The sequence below is a fragment of the Poecile atricapillus genome, chromosome 2, assembly GCF_030490865.1.
Source record: "Poecile atricapillus isolate bPoeAtr1 chromosome 2, bPoeAtr1.hap1, whole genome shotgun sequence".
In the NCBI taxonomy this organism is placed as follows: Eukaryota; Metazoa; Chordata; class Aves; order Passeriformes; family Paridae; genus Poecile; species Poecile atricapillus.
The window spans coordinates 153,511,002-153,528,089 of record NC_081250.1 but is presented as its reverse complement, the minus strand read 5'-3'; the positions used below and the strand labels follow the sequence as shown (position 1 = coordinate 153,528,089).

The window sequence follows — 17,088 nt, the reverse complement described above, 5'->3', positions numbered from 1 at the left end:
GAATTTTATCTGTGGAATTTTATCCAGGGAATTCTGGCTGTGGAATTTTGTCCTTGGAATTTTATCCATGAAATTTTGTCTGTGGGATTTTATCCTGGGAATTCTGGTTATGGAATTCTGGCTGTGGAATCTAATCCATGGAATTCTGGCTATAGGATTTTGTCCCTGGAATTTTATCCATGGAATTTTATCCATGGAATTTTATCCATGGAATTCTGGCTGTGGAATTTTATCCATGGAATTTTTATCCATGGAAGTTTTGGCTCTGGAATTCTGGCCCTGGAATTTTTATCCCTGGAATTCTGACCGTGGAATTCTGGTCCTGGAATTTTATCGCTGGAATTTTTATCCCTGGAATCCCGGAGCCCCCGGACGGGACCTTTTGGGGGTTTTTTTTTGGGAATATTCCCCCCTTGGATATCCGAATTCCCGGCTGGAATTTTCCCCAAGGAATTCCTTGGATTTAGGGGAGATTCCAGAGGGGTGAGGAGGAGGAATTTTATCCAAGGAATCTCCGGGAATTCCCAGTTTGGAGCTCCGGGGTCTCCCGGGCTCGCAGGGAAATCCGGGAGCGGCTTTTTTGGGGGATTCCTTAAAAAAAAACTTGGAATTTTTCCCGGTTTTTTTTTTTTTTTTGGAGCCGTCCCGGGCAGGGATTCAGGAATTCCTGAATTCCCGAATTCCGGGAGCCGGGGACGTGCGGATCCGGGAGCTGGGGCTGAGTTCATGGAGCAAAAATGTCCCGGAAAAGGGAAAAAAACCCAAAATTATCCCGGGAGCTGCGGGAGGGGGGAGGGGCGGAGGGGGAGGGGGGAGGGGAGAGGGAAAATGGGGGAAAAACGGGGAAAATGGGCAAAAAAGAGGGGAAAAAAGGGGAGGAAGGGGAGAAAAAAAGGGAAAAATTAGGGGAAAAAAGGAAAAAAAGAAGGAAAAAATTGGGAGAAAAGGGGGGGGGAAATTGAGGGAAAAATCAGGGGAAAAGGGAAAAAAATGAAGGGAAAAAGGGGGAAAAGGAGGGAAAAAAAGAAAAAGGGGGGAAAAAGAGAAAAAAGAGGGGAAAAGGAGGAAAAAAGGGGAAAATGGGAAAAATGGGAAATAAGAGGGAAAAAAAGAGAGGAAAAAAGGGACGAAAGGGAGAAAAAAGGGGGGAAAAATTGGGGGAAAAGAGGAAAAAAAGAAGGAAAAATTGGGAGAAAAGGGGGGAAATTGGGGTAAAAATCGGGGGAAAAGGGAAAAAAATGAAGGAAAAAAGGGGGAAAAGGAGGGAAAAAAGGAAAAGGGGGGGAAAAGGAGGAAAAAAGGGGAAAATGGGAAAAATGGGAAAAAAGAGGGAGGGAAAAGAGGGGAAAAAAGGGAGGAAAGGGAGAAAAAAGGGGGGAAAATTGGGGGAAAAGGGAAAAAAATGAAGGAAAAAAGGGGGAAAAGGAGGGAAAAAAGGAAAAAGGGGGGAAAAGGAGGAAAAAAGGGGGGAAAATGGGAAAAAAGGGGGAAGAAAGGGAAAAAAGGGAGAAAAAAGGAGGAAAAATTGGGGAAAAGAGGGGAAAAAAAAAGGAAAAAGGGAAAGGGGGAAAAAGGGGAGGAAAGGGAGAAAAAAGGGGAAAAATTGGGGGGAAAACTGGGGGAAAAGAGAAAAAAAAAGAAGGAAAAAATTGGGAGAAAAGGGGGGGGGAAATTGGGGGAAAAATCGGGGGAAAAGGGAAAAAATGAAGGAAAAAAGGGAAAATGAGGGAAAAAAGGAAAAGGGGAAAAAGGAGGAAAAAGAGGGGAAAAGGAGGAAAAAAGGGGAAAATGGGAAAAATGGGAAAAAAGAGAGAAGAAAAGAGAGGAAAAAAGGGGAGGAAAGGGAGAAAAAAAGGGGAAAAATTAGGGGCAAAGAGGAAAAAAAGAAGGAAAAAATTGGGAGAAAAGGGGGGGAAATTGGGGGAAAAATCAGGGGAAAAGGGAAAAAATGAAGGAAAAAAGGGGGAAAAGGAGGGAAAAAAGGAAAAAGGGGGAAAAAAGAGAAAAAAGAGAGGAAAAGGAGCAAAAAAGGGGGGGGAAATGGGGAAAAAGGGGGAAGAAAGGGGAGGAAAGGGAGAAAAAAGGAGGAAAAAGGGAAAATTGAGGGAAAAGGGGGGAGAAAGAGAGAAAAGACAAAAAAGGGGAAAAATTGGAGGAAAAGAGGGGAAAAAATGGGGAAAGAAGGGAAAAAAGAGGAAAAAGGGGAGGAAAGGGAGAAAAAAAGGGGAAAATTGGGAGAAAAGAGGGAAAAAAGGGGAAAAAAGGAAAAGAAGGGGAAAAAGGGGAAAAAAAGATGAACAAGAGGAGAAAAAGGGAGAAAATGGGAAAATTGGGGGAAAAGGGGGGAAAAGGGAAAAAAAGGAGAAGGAGAAAAAAATGAGGGGAAAAGACAAAAAAGGGGGAAAAAGAAGGAAAAAATAGGAAAAAAGGGAAAAAGGGAGAAGTAGAAAAGGGGGGAAAATGGGAAAAATGGGGGAAAGGGGAAAGAAGGGGAAAAAAGGGAAAAAAAGAGGAAAAAGGAAAAAAAGGGGAAAAAAGGGGAAAAAGGAAAAAGGGGGAAAAAAGAAAAAAAAGGGGGAAAAGGAGGGAAAATGAGGAAAAAGGAGAAAAAGTGGGAAAAAGTGTAAAAAGAGGGAAAAAAGGAGGAAAAAAAGGCAGAAAAGGGGGAAAGGATGGGAAAAGCTGGAAAAGGATGGGAAAGGTTTGGAAAAGGCTGGGAAAAGTTGGGAAAGGATGGGAAAGGTTGGGAAAAGTTTGGGAAAAGCTGGAAAAGCTTGGAAAAAAGCTGGAAGAGGTTGGGAAAAGCTGGAAATGGTTGGAAAAGGTTGGGAAAAGTTGGAAAAAGGTGGGAAAGGCTGGAAAATGTTGGGAAAAGCTGGAAAAGGTTGGAAAAGGTTGGGAAAGGTTGGGAAAAGCTGGGAAAGGTTGGAAAAGGTTGGGAAAGGTTGGGAAAAGCTGGGAAAGGTTGGGAAAAGCTGGGAAAGGCTGGAAAAGGTTGGGAAAGGTTGGGAAAAGGTTGGGAAAAGGTGGAAAAGGTTGGGAAAGGTTGAGAAAAGCTGGAAAATGTTGGAAAAAGCTGGGAAAAGCTGGAAAATGTTGGAAAAGGCTGGAAAAGGTTGGGAAAAGCTGGGAAAGAATGGAAAAGGTTGGGAAAGGCTGGAAAATGTTGGGAAAAGCTGGGAAAGAATGGAAAAGGTTGGGAAAGGCTGGAAAAGGTTGGGAAAAGCTGGAAAATGTTGGGAAAAGCTGGGAAAGGTTGGAAAAAGGCTGAAAAAGCTGGAAAAGGCTGGGAAATATTGGGAAAGGCTGGGAAAAGCTGGGAAATGTTGGAAAAAGCTGGAAAATGTTGGGAAAAGCTGGAAAAGGCTGGAAAATGTTGGAAAAGGTTGGAAGAGGTTGGGAAAGACTGGAAAATGTTGGGAAATGTTGGAAAAGGTTGGGAAAAACCTGGAAAAAGCTGGAAAAGGTTGGGAAATATCTGGAAAAGGTTGGAAAAGGCTGGGAAAGGTTGGAAAAAGCTGGGAAAGGCTGGAAAAGCTTGGGAAAAGCTGGAAAAGGTTGGGAAAAGCTGGGAAAGGCTGGAAAATGTTTGGAAAAGCTGGGAAAGGTTGGGAAAGGCTGAAAAAGCTGGAAAAGGCTGGGAAATATTGGGAAAAGCTGGGAAAGGCTGGGAAAAGCTGGGAAATGTTGGAAAAAGCTGGAAAATGTTGGGAAAAGCTGGAAAAGGCTGGAAAAGGTTGGGAAGAGCTGGGAAAGGTTGGAAAATGTTGGGAAGAGCTGGGAAAGGCTGGAAAAGGCTGGAAAAGGTTGGGAAAAGCTGGAAAAGGTTGGAAAAGGCTGGAAAAGGTTGGGAAAAGATGGGAGAGGATGGAAAAGGCAGGAACAGAGACAGGATCAGCCTGGAATTGGGATTTTAGGGAATATTCCCCTGGAAAAAGCTCCCCGGGCAGGAATCCCGGGCTGGAATTCCCAGGATTTCCCATCCCTGCGGATTTGGGGCGGATCCAGGAGGCTCCAGGGGTTTTTCCAAGCTCAGCAATTCCCGGATTCTCTTCCCGGCGTCGTTTTCCCGGGATTTCTCTTCCCTCTCCCGCCTTCCCCTCCCCCCCCCTCGGTGCTTTGGAAAATCCCACGGGAATCCCGGGAATTCTCCCAGTTTTTCTCTGGATCTGAGGCTCATCCCAGTTTTTCCTCCCAATCCCAGGGATTATCCCAATTTTTTTCCCAATCCCAGGGTTTCCAATCCCAGTTTTTCCCTGATCCCAGGAATTCTTCCAGTTTTCCTGTGGATCTGAGGCTCATCCCAATTTTTTTCCCTGATCCCAGGGCTTCCAATCCCATTTTTTCCCTGATTCCCGGGATTATCCCAGTTTTTTTCCTGGCTCTGGAGCTCATCCCAGTTTTTTCCCAATCCCAGGGATTATCCCAGTTTTTTTCCCAATCCCAGGGCTTCCAATCCCAGTTTTCCTCTGGATACCGAAGCCCATCCCAGTTTTTCCCAATCCCAGGGATTATCCCAGTTTTTTCCCTGGATCTGAGGCTCATCCCAGTTTTTTTTCCCAATCCCAGGACTTCCAATCCCAGTTTTTCCCTGATCCCAGGGTTTCCAATCCCATTTTTTCCCTGATTCCCGGGATTATCCCAGTTCTGTTCCTGGCTCTGGAGCTCATCCCAGTTTTCCTCCTGTTCCCAAGGATTATCCCAGTTTATTTCCCAGTCCCAGGGCTTCCAATCCCAGTTTTCCTCCTGATCCCAGGGATTATCCCAGATTTTCTCCCGAATCCCAGAGCTCATCCCACTTTTTCCCTGATCCCAGGAATTATCTCAGCTCTGGATCTGAGGCTCATCCCAGTTTTTCCTCCCAATTCCAGGGATTATCCCAGGTTTTTTCCCAATCCCAGGGCTCATCCCAGTTTTTCTCCTGGCTCTGGAGCTCATCCCAGTTTTTCCTCCCAATTCCAGGGATTATCCCAGTTTTTCCCAATCCCAGGGCCCATCCCAGTTTTTCCTCCTGATCCCAGGGTTCATCCCAATTTTCTCTCAATCCCAAGGCTCATCCCAGGTTTTTTTTCCCCAATCCCAGAGCTCATCCCGATTTTCCCTTCCAATCCTGGGAATTATCCCGGTTTTTTCCTTCTGATCCCAGGAATTATCCCAGGTTTTTTCCCCAATCCCAGAGCCCATCCCAGTTTTTCCCTGATCCCAGGAATTATCTCAGCTCTGGCTCTGGAGTTCATCCCAATTTTCCTCCCAATCCCAGGGATTATCCCAGTTTTTTCCCAATCCCAGAGCCCATCCCATTTTTTTCCCAATCCCAAAGCTCATCCCGATTTCCTCCCAAATCCAGGAATTTTCTCCATTTTTCCCTAAAATCTTTTCCCGTTTTTTTCCTGGAAAAGGGGTGGGGGGGAGGGGCAGGGGTTGGGAATTCCGGCCGGGATCGGGTCCCACATTCCCAAAGAAACGGCGCCGATTCCGCCTTTAATCCATTCCCAAAACAACAACAACAACAACAACAACAACGGCAAATTCCAGCCCGGGATCGGCGTTCCCGAAAATCCCCCTGGGGAGCGGATCCGGGATCGGTTCTGGGATCGGATCTGGGATCGGATCCGGGATCAGTTCTGGGATCGGATCCAGGATCAATTCAGGGATCAGTTCTGGGATCAGATCCAGGTTCAGTTCGGGGTTCAGTTCTGGGGATCAATTCCGGGATCGGATCCGGGATCAATTCCAGGATCAGTTCAGGGATCGGATCTGGGATCAGTTTTGGGATCAGTTCTGAGATCGGATCCGGGATCGGATCCGGGCTCAGTTCCGGGATCAATTCCAGGATCGGTTCCGGGTCCTGTTTCGGGATCAGCTCCAGGATCAGTTCCAGGATCAGTTCAGGGATCAATTCCAGGGATCAGTTCTGGGATCAGATCCGGGCTCAGTTCCGGGATCAGCTCCAGGATCAGTTCCAGGATCAATTCCAGGATCAGTTCAGGGATCGGATCCGGGATCAGTTCTGGGATCAGATCCTGGATAAGTTCTGGGATTGGATCCGGGATCGGTTCCAGGATCAGTTCTGGGATTGGATCCGGGATCGGGGCTGGGATTGGATGCGGGATCGGTTCCAGGATCAGTTCTGGGATTGGATCCAGGATCAGGGCCAGGATCAGATCCAGGATCAATTCTGGGGGTCAGTTTTGGGATTGGATTTGGGATCAGTTCCGGGATCAATTCCAGGATCCATTCAGGGATCAATTCTGGGGGTCAGTTCCAGGATTGGATCCAGGATCAGTTCAGGGTTCAGTTCTGGGATCAATTCCGGGATTGGATCCGGGATCAATTCCAGGGATCAGTTCCAGGATCGGTGCAGGGATCAATTCTGGGGATCAGTTTTGGGATTGGATTCGGGATCAGTTCCGGGATCAATTCCAGAATCAGTTCCGGGATCAATTCCAGGATCGGTTCCGGGTTCTGTTTCAGGATCAGTTCCGGGATCAATTCCAGGGATCAGTTCTGGGATCGGATCCAGGATTGGGTCTGGGATCGGGGCCAGGATCAGTTCTAGGATGAATTCTGGGATCAGTTCTGGGATCAGCTCTGGGAACAATTCCAGGGATCAGTTCTGGGATTGGATCTGGGATCAATTCTGGGATCAGTTCTGGGAACAGATCTGGGATCAGTTATTTGGATCCGTTCTGGGATTGGATTTGGGATCAGTTCCAGGATCAATTGCAGAATCAGTTCGGGGATCAATTCCAGGATGGGTTCCAGGATAAAATCCGGGATCAGTTCTTTGGATCCGTTCCGGGATTGGATCCGGGATCAGTTCCAGGATTGGATCCGGGATCAGTTCCGGGATCAGCTCCGGGATCAATCCGGGATTGGTTCAGGAATCACTTCCAGGATTGGATCCGGGATTAGTTCAGGATCGGTTCAAGGATCAATTCCGGGATCAATTCCAGAATGAGTTCCGGGATCAGTTTTTTGGATCCATTCCGGGATCCGTTCCGGGCAGCAGATCCAGTAGATCCGAGTGTTCCATCCATCGGCGGATCCCAGAATTCCCGGGGATTCCTGGAGCGGATCCGGGAGATCCCAAAGTTCCACAGGTCAGAATCCCAGGAAAGGATTCCCAGGAATTCCTGGAGCAGATCCCGGCGATCCAAATGTTCCTGGGGTCAGGATTCCCGGGAATTCCCAGGAATTTTCCAAGCGGATCCAGGAGATCCCAAAGTTCCACGATCCGGAATCCCAGGCCGGGAATTCCCAGGAATTCTTGGAGCAGATCCCGGTGATCCAGAAGTTCCACAGGCCGGAATCCCAGGAAAGAATTCCCAGGGATTTTTGGAGTGGATCCAGGAGATCCAAAAGTTCCATGAGCAGAATTCCTGGGAAGGGAATTCCCAAGAATTCCCAGGAATTCCTGGAGAAAATCCAGGAGATCCAAGTGTTCCTGGGGCAGGAATTCCCAGGAATTTCCTGAGCGGATCCGGGAGTTCCAAAAGTTCCATGATCGGGAATTCCAGGGCGGGAATTTTCAGGAATTCCCAGGAATTCTTGGAGCAAATCCGGGAGATCCGAATGTTCCACAGGCCGGAATCCCGGGAAAGGATTCCCAGGAATTCCTGGAGAAAATCCGGGAGATCCAAGTGTTCCTGGGGCAGGAATTCCCAGGAATTCCTGGAGCGAATCCAGGAGATCCAGAAGTTCCACAGGCCGGAATCCCGGGAAAGGATTCCCAGGAATTCCCGAGGATTTCCGGGACGGATCCGGGAGTTCCAAACATTCCACGATCCGGAATCTCAGGGCGGGACTTCCAAGGAATTTCCCGAGCGGATCCAGGAATTCCAAACTTTCCGTGATCCAGGAATTCCCAGGAAAAATCCCGGAATTCCGGCCCATCCCTGGGAGCCGCTGGAACGTCGAGGCCGCTCTTCCCGGCGGGATCGGGCGGGAAAACGTCTCCGGATCCGGGAATTCCCCGGCGTTGGCTCCTCCCTGCTCCGTTCCCGGTTGGAATTCCCGGCTGGAATTCCCGGTTGGAATCCTCGGCTGGAATTCCCGGCTGGAATTCCCGGCTGGAATTCCCGGCCTAGCTCCGGAGCTGGTTCGTCTTCCTGTCCCGGTCTTTGCTCTGCGGGAGGGAAAAGGAGATGGGAATTATCCCGTGGGAATTCCGGGATCCCATTCCCAGGGAATTCTGGAATTCTTTCCCCAAGGAATTTTCTTGGGATCCCATTCTCAGGAAATTCTCCCGGGATCCTTTCCCAGGGAATTTTGGGATCCCATTCCCAGGAAATTCCCCCAGGATCCTTTTCCCTGGGAATCTTGAAATCCTTTCCCAAGGAATTGTCCTGAGATCCCTTCCCAGGGAATTCCAGAATCCATTCCCAAGGAATTTTGGGATCCCTTTCAGTTCTCTAATTCCAGTTCTAATTCCGGCCCCAATTCCAGTTCCAATTCCAGTTTTAGTTCCAATTCCAATTCCTGCCCCAATTCCACCCCAAATTCCAGCCCCAGTTCCGGTTCTAATTCCAATTCTAATTCCAGCCCCAATTCCAGTTCTAATTCCAGTTAATTCCAGTTCTAATTCCAATTCTAATTCCAGCCCCAATTCCAGCCCCAATTCCAGTTCCAATTCCAATTCTAATTCCAGTTCTAATTCCAATTCCAGCCCAAATTCCGGGTCTAGTTCCAGTTCTAATTCCAGTTCCAGTTCTAATTCCAGCCCCAATTCCAGTTCTAATTCCAGATCCAGCCCCAATTCTAATTCCAATTTTAATTCCAGTTCTAGTTCCATTCCCAATTCCATCCCCAATTCCAGCCCCAATTCCAGTTTCAATTCCAATTCCAGTTCCAGTTCTAATTCCAATTCCAGCCCAAATTCTGGGTCTAGCTCCAGTTCTAATTCCAGTTCTAATTCCAGTTCCAGTTCTAATTCCAGCCCCAATTCCAGTTCTAATTCCAATTCCAGCCCCAATTCTGGTTCTAATTCCAACTCCAATTCCAGCCCCAATTCTAATTCCAATTTTAATTCCAGTTCTAGTTCTAGTTCCATTCCCAATTCCAGCCCCAATTCTGGCTTTAGTTCCGGTTCCAGTTCTGGCTTTAGTTCCGGTTCCAGTTCTAATTCCAGTTCCAGCCCCAATTCCAGTTTCAATTCCAATTCCACTTCCAGTTCTAATTCCAATTCCAGCCCAAATTCTGGGTCTAGCTCCAGTTCTAATTCCACTTCTAATTCCAGTTCCAATTCCAATTCAAATTCCAGTCCCAATTCTGGCTCTAATTCCAGTTTTAATTCCAGTTCTAATTCCATTCCCAATTCCAGCTCTAATTCCTGCCTCAATTCCAGTTTTAATTCCAGATCCAACCCCAATTCCAACCTTGATTCCAGTTCCAATTCCAGTTCCAATTCCAGTTCTAATTCTAATTCCAGCCCCCATCCCAGCCCCAATTCCAGTTCCAATTCCAGTTAATTCCAGTTCTAATTCCAGTTCTAATTCCAACCCCAATTCCATCCCCAATTCCAATTCCAGCCCCAATTCCGGTTCTAATTCCAGCTTTAGTTCCAATTCTTGCCCCAATTTCAACCCCAATTCCAGTTCTAATTCCAGTTCCAATTCCAGTTCTAATTCCAGCCCCAATTCCAGTTCTAATTCCAGCTTTAGTTCCAATTCTTGCCCCAATTTCAACCCCAATTCCAGTTCTAATTCCAGTTCTAATTCCAGTTCTAATTCCAGCCCCAATTCCAGTTCTAATTCCAGCTTTAGTTCCAGTTCTTGCCCCAATTCCAGTTCTAATTCTGGTTTTAGTTCCAGCTCTAATTCCGGCCCCAATTCCAGTTCTAATTCCAGTTCTAATTCCAACCCAAATTCCATCCCCTATTCAAATTCCAGCCCCAATTCCAGTTCTAATTCCAGTTTTATATTGTAATTTCAGTTCTAATTCCATTTCTAATTCCGATTCTAATTCCAGCCCCACTTCCAGTTCTAATTCCAGCCCCAGCCCCAATTCCAGTGCTAATTCCAGTTTTAATCCCAGTTCTAATTCCATTCCCAATTCCAGTGCTAATTCCTGCCTCAATTCCGGTTCTAATTCCAGTTCCAGTTCTAATTCCAGCCCCAATTCCAGTTCTAATTCCAGTTTTATATTCCAGCCCCAATTCCAGTTCTAATTCCAGCCCAAATTCCAGCTCCAATTCCAGTTCTAATTCCAGCTTTAGTTCCAGTTCTTGCCCCAATTCCAGTTCTAATTTCAGTCTTAATTCCATTCCCAATTCCAGTTCTAATTCCTGCCTCAATTCCAGTTCTAATTCCAATTCCATTCCCAATTCCATTCCCAATTCCAGCCCCAATTCCAGCCCAAATTCCAGTTCCAGTTCTAATTCCAGCCCTGATTCCAGCTCTAATTCCTGTCTCAATTCCAGTTCTAATTCCAGTTCCAGTTCTAATCCAAGTTTTAATTCCAGTTCGAATTCCAGTTCTAATTCCTGTTCCTATTCTAATTCCAGCCCCAATTCCAGTTAATTCCAGTTCTAATTCCAGTTCTGATTCCAGTTAATTCCAGTTCTAATTCCAGTTCTGATTCCAGTTAATTCCACTTCTAATTCCATTCCCAATTCCAGCTCTAATTCCAGATCCAGCCCAAATTCCAACCTTGATTCCAGCCCCAATTCCAGTTCTAATTCCAGTTCTAATTCCAGTTAATTCCAGTTCTAATTCCATTCCCAATTCCAGCCCTAATTCTAATTCCAGTTCTAATTCCAGTTCTAATTCTAGCCCCCATTCCAGCCCAAATTCCATCCCCAATTCCAGTTTTAATTCCAGCCCCAATTCCAGCCCAAATTCCAGCCCCAATTCCAGTTCTAATTCCAGCCCAAATTCAAGCTCCAATTCCAGTTCTAATTCCAGCTCCAGCCCTGATTTCAGTTCTAATTCCAGTTTTAGTTCCAGTTCAAGTCCTAATTCCAGCCCAAATTCCAGTTCTAATTCCAGTTCCAGTTCTAATTCCAATTCCAGTTCTAATTTCAACTTTAATTCCAGTTCCAGCCCCGATTCCAGCCCAAATTCCGGCTGCGATGGAATTTTTTTAGGAATTCCTTTGGAATTACAGATGGGAATTTGTAGGAATTGATGGAAAAAATCGGGATTGGGATTAGTTGGATTGATGGAAAATTCGGGATGGGAATTACCGGGATCGATGGAAAATTCAGGATTGGGATTTGTAGGAATTAATCCAGAATTTGGGATTGGGATTCATGGAAAATTTGGGATGGGAATTATCGGGATCGATGGAAAATTCGAGATGGGAATTATCGGGATCCATGGAAAATTCAGGATTGGGATTTGTAGGAATCGATGGAAAATTCAGGATGGGAATTACCAGGATTGATGGAAAATTCGGGATTGGCTCTGAGTTTCCTTCCCCCCACAGCATTCCCAAATTCCTCCTTTCCCAAATCCCAGAATTTTCGGGATTCCCGGAAAACTCCGGAGTTTCGTGAGCTCTGAATCCTTCCCGGGGATTTTTCCGTCCTTTCGGGATTTTCTGGGATCAGCGCGGATCCCGATCGTTCCCAGGGAATTCCCGGGGGGGGGGAGGGTTGGGAAATCTGGGATTTGGGCAGGAAAATCCCGCTGGATTTTCCCAAATTTCCGCCAAATCCCAAAATCCAGGGAATCCAAAAATCCAGGGAATGACAGCCGGGGGGAACTGGGAACGCTGGGATTGGGAATTGGGAACCGATCCCAAAATTCCCGGTTTTCCAGAGCCTTTCCCGGTGCCTGTTCGCGGCTCCAGAGAGGATTTTCCGTGGATTTTTCCATGGATTTTGGAGCCGGATGGGATAAATCTGGGAATCTCTGGGATAAATCCAGGAATTTCTGGGATAAGCCTGGGAATTGATGGGATAAAGTTGGGAATTTTTGGGAAAAACCTGGGAATCTCTGGGATAAAGCTGGGAATTTCTGGGATAAAGCTGGGAATTTCTGGGATAAAGCTGGGAATTGCTGGGACAGAATTCCCTCCATCCCCATGGGATTCATTCCTGAATCCCGGGATGAAATTCCCTCCATCCCCACGGGATTTATTCCCGATCCCGAATTCCCTCGGAGCAAACAAACACCGGGATAAACCCGGGAATCGCCGCTTTTCCGGGAATCTGAGAGCTCGGAGCGGCAGCTCGGCATTCCCAGCCCCAATCCCGAATTCCTGGGACACGATTCCCTTCATCCTTATGGAATTCCCTCTATCCCAAACCTCATTCCCACTATTCCAAACCTCATTCCCTGTATTCCATTCCCTCATTCCCAGTATTCCATTCCCTCATTCCCTGTATTCCGTTCCCTCATTCCCACTATTCCAAATCTCATTCCCTGTATTCCATTCCCTCATTCCCAGTATTCCAAATCTCATTCCCTGTATTCCAAATCTCATTCCCTGTATTCCATTCCCTCATTCCCACTATTCCAAACCTCATTCCCTGTATTCCATTCCCTCATTCCCAGTATTCCAGACCTCATTCCCTGTATTCCGTTCCCTCATTCCCACTATTCCAAATCTCATTCCCTGTATTCCATTCCCTCATTCCCAGTATTCCAAACCTCATTCCCAGTATTCCAAATCTCATTCTCTGTATTCCATTCCCTCATTCCCAGTATTCCATTCCCTCATTCCCAGTATTCCAAACCTCATTCCCAGTATTCCAAACCTCATTCCCTGTATTCCGTTCCCTCATTCCCACTATTCCAAATCTCATTCCCTGTATTCCATTCCCTCATTCCCAGTATTCCATTCCCTCATTCCCACTATTCCAAATCTCATTCCCTGTATTCCATTCCCTCATTCCCAGTATTCCAAATCTCATTCCCGGTATTCCATTCCCTCATTCCCTGTATTCCATTCCCTCATTCTCTGTGTTCCATTCTCTCATTCCCTTCATCCTGGATCTCATTCCCATATTCCAGGCCCCTTTCCTGTATATTAAATCCCACTCCCTTCATCCCAGTCCTCATTCCCAGTATCCTGAACCTCATTCCCATATTCCAGACCCCGTTTCCTTCATCCTGGATCCCATTCCCGTATTCCAGACCTTGTTCCCTTCATCCTGAACCTCATTCCCGTATTCCAGACCCTTTTCCTGTATCCCAAATCTCATTCCCAACATCCCAAACTCACCAGTTTCCTCTGCTACTGGAGAAGGTGCAGCTCCGTTTCCTTATTCCAGACCTCATTCCTGTATCCCAGTCCTCATTCCCAACATCCTGAACCTCATTCCCGTATTCCAGACCTTGTTTCCTTCATCCTGGATCCCATTCCCGTATTCCAGACCCCTTTCCTGTATCCCAAATCTCATTCCCAACATCCCAAACTCACGATTTTTCTTTGCTGAGGCAGAAGGTGCAGCTCCGTCCCTCTATTCCAAGACCTCATTCCCAGTATCCCAAACCCCATTCCCACATCCCAAACCTCATTCCCAATATTCCAAACCTCATTCCCAGTATCCCAACCCCTCCAGAACTCACCATTTTCCTCTGGTTGCTGAGGCAGAAGGTGCAGATCTGGCGGGGCTGGGCGCTCTCCCCCTCCCGAGGTGGCGACACGGCCGCTCCAGCGGGATAAAATCCCACATTTCCCCTTCCATTTGCCTATCCCAGACCCCATTCCCGACATCCTGGACCCCATTCGTGTATTCCAGACCTCATTCCCTTCATCCTGAACCTCATTCCCATATTCCAGACCCTTTTCCTGTATCCCAAATCTCATTCTCAACATCCCAAACTCACCAGTTGCCTGTTCTTGCTGAGGCAGAAGGTGCAGCTCTGTCCCTGTATTCCAGACCTTATTCCTGTATCCCAAACCTCATTCCCAATATCCCAAACCTCATTCCCGAATTCCCAAACCCCATTCCCACATCCTAAACTCACCATTTTCCTCTGGTTGCTGAGGCAGAAGGTGCAGATCTGGCGGGGCTGGGCGCTCTCCCCCTCCCGAGGTGGCGACACGGCCGCTCCAGCGGGATAAAATCCCACATTTCCCCTTCCATTCCCCTATCCCAGACCCCATTCCCGACATCCTGGACCTCATTCCTGTGTCCCAAATATCGTTCTCTTCATCCTGGATCCCATTCCCATATCCCAGACCCCTTTCCTCTATCCCAAATCTCATTCCCAACATCCCAAACTCACCAGTTTCCTCTGCTACTGGAGAAGGTGCAGCTCCGTCCCTCTATTCCAGCCCCCATTCCTGTATCCCAAACCTCATTCCCTTCATCCTGAACCTCATTCCCATATTCCAGACCTCGTTCCCTTCATCCTGAATCTCATTCCCATATCCCAGACCCTTTTCCTGTATCCCAAATCTCATTCCCAACATCCCAAACTCACCAGTTTCCTGTTCTTGCTGAGGCAGAAGGTGCAGCTCTGTCCCTCTATTCCAGACCTTATTCCCAGTATCCCAAACCTCATTCCCTTCATTCTGGATCCCATTCCTGTATCCTGGACCTCGTTCCCTTCATCCTGGATCCCATTCCTGTATTCTGGACCCCTTTCCTGTATCCCAGATCTCATTCCCAACATCCCAAACTCACCAGTTTCCTCTGCTGCTGGAGAAGGTGCAACTCCGTTCCCTTATTCCAGACCCCATTCCTGTATCCCAGTCCTCATTCCCAACATCCTGAACCTCATTCCCATATTCCAGACCTCGTTCCCTTCATCCTGGATCCCATTCCCATATTCCAGACCCTTTTCCTGTATCCCAGATCTCATTCCCAACATCCCAAACTCACCAGTTTCCTCTGCTGCTGGAGAAGGTGCAGCTCTGTCCCTGTATTCCAGACCTCACTCCCACATCCTGGACCTCATTCCCAATATCCCAAACCTCATTCCCAATATTCCAAACCTCATTCCCGGTATCCCAACCCCTCCAGAACTCACCATTTTCCTCTGGTTGCTGAGGCAGAAGGTGCAGATCTGGCGGGGCTGGGCGCTCTCCCCCTCCCGAGGTGGCGACACGGCCGCTCCAGCGGGATAAAATCCCACATTTTCCCTTCCATTCCCCTATCCCAAACCTCATTCCCTTTATCCTGGACTTCATTCCCGTATCCTAGACTTCATTCCCTTCATCCTGAATCTCATTCCCATATCCCAGACCCTTTTTCTGTATCCCAGATCTCATTCCCAACATCCCAAACTCACCAGTTTCCTCTGCTGCTGGAGAAGGTGCAGCTCCGTCCCTCTATTCCAGCCCCCATTCCTGTATCCCAAACCTCATTCCCTTCATCCTGAACCTCATTCCCATATTCCAGACCTCGTTCCCTTCATCCTGAACCTCATTCCCATATCCCAGACCCTATTCCTGTACCCAAATCTCATTCCCAACATCCCAAACTCACCAGTTTCCCCTTCTTGCTGAGGCAGAAGGTGCAGCTCCGTCCCTCTATTCCAGACCTCACTCCCACATCCTGGACCTCATTCCCAATATCCCAAACCTCATTCCCGAATTCCCAAACCCCATTCCCACATCCCAAACTCACCATTTTCCTCTGGTTGCTGAGGCAGAAGGTGCAGATCTGGCGGGGCTGGGCGCTCTCCCCCTCCCGAGGTGGCGACACGGCGGCTCCAGCGGGATAAAATCCCACATTTCCCGCTGTTCCTCCTCCGTGGCAGGGCTGCCCATTCCCGCTGGATTCTCCCACCAGGAGAACATTCCCGAGGTGCGAGATGTAGCTGGAAGCGAGGCGCAGAGTCTCGATTTTGGAGAGTTTTCTGTCGGCGGGTTCGGTGGGGATGAGCGTTCTGAGAGCCGTGAACGCCGTGTTCACCGAGTTGGTTCTGTCCCTTTCCCGAGCGTTCGCCGTGTGCCTCTGCCGGGGCTCCCGGGAAATCCTCCCTCGGTTCTTCCCGCTCCTCCTCTTCCCGATTTTCCCCCCGAATCCATCGCTATCCACATGGAAAGGTTTCTCCTCCGAGCCCGAGCTCTCGCTGTTCTCCTCATCCTCCGACAACGCGCTGATATCGGGGTATAAAAATCTCCCCGGGGCTGAGCGGATCATAGCGAAGGACATGCTGGAAAACCGGGAATTACCGCTGGAAAAAGCTCGGGAATGCTCAGCTCCGGTGCTTCATGGCTCTCTGCGATCCTCTATGGGAGTTTTTATTTATTAGCCCGATTTTTTAAGGGGTTTTAAGGCGTTTTTATCCCGGTTTTTTTTAAAGGGTTTATCGCGCTGGTTGAGGTTTTTGCTTGGAGTTTTATCCCGGTTTTTTGGGGTTTGGTTTTTTTTTGGGAATGGTGGGGTTTATTCCCAAATTTTGGGGTTTTTTTTTGGTGGGTTTATTCCCGGTTTTCGGGCTCGCCGCCGCTCCCGGCGCACGTGCGCATCCTCCGGGAGCCGCGGGGTTGGAATTTGGGGATTTTATAGAGGTTTGGGAATGGGCGGCGCTGCCCCTCCCCCCTCCCTCCCCCTCCTCCTCCCCCCCCTTTTCCAACCTCATCCCGAGCCCGGATTCCATGGAAAAGGAGCCTTTGGAAAGGGGAGCCCCAGGCCCGGCCTACCTGAGCTCACCCTCCGGCCTGGATTTAACCCCTTCGCCGCATTCCCGAGGAATCCGCCGCTCCTTTATCCCAAAAATTCCCTCATCCCCATCCCAAAAATCACCGGGATCCCTCTGGAATTTCCCCCCCCCGGGATTTGCCGAATTCCCAAGGAATTTCCCCCCTTTTTCCCTGTTTTTCCTTCATCCCCATCCCAAAAATCATCGGGATCCCTCTGGAATTTCCCCCCTCCCCGGGATTTGCCGAATTCCCAAGGAATTTCCCCCCTTTTTCCCCAAGAATTCCCTCATCCCCATCCCAAAAATCGCCAGGGGGGGAATTTGGGATCCCTCTGGAATTTCCCCCCCCCGGGATTTGCCGAATTCCCAAGGAATTTCCACCCTTTTTTCCTGTTTTTCCCTCATCCCAAAAATCCCCGGGGGGGGGGGAATTTGGGATCCCTCTGGAATTTCCCCCCCCCGGGATTCCCGGAATTCCCAAGGAATTCTCTCCCCGGGACATTCCCGGTTTCCCGCTGGATCCCATCCCAAAATCCCGGTG

The 17,088-nt window shown here is 48.3% G+C and overlaps 2 protein-coding genes across 2 annotated transcripts in view; one reads left to right on the top strand and one right to left on the bottom strand.

The window, feature by feature from the left end:
- The window catches only part of BOP1 (BOP1 ribosomal biogenesis factor), an 87,669-nt gene that overhangs the window by 35,302 nt on the left and 35,279 nt on the right, over positions 1-17,088 (top strand). The gene's annotated exons all lie outside the window — the stretch shown is intronic.
- SCX (scleraxis bHLH transcription factor) lies at positions 8,087-16,203 on the bottom strand. Its single transcript, XM_058830151.1, has 2 exons — positions 15,527-16,203; positions 8,087-8,128 (listed from the first exon to the last, which is right to left on the bottom strand). The coding sequence occupies exons 1-2, from the start codon at positions 16,055-16,057 to the stop codon at positions 8,087-8,089; spliced, it is 573 nt and encodes a 190-aa protein (XP_058686134.1). The 5' UTR covers positions 16,058-16,203.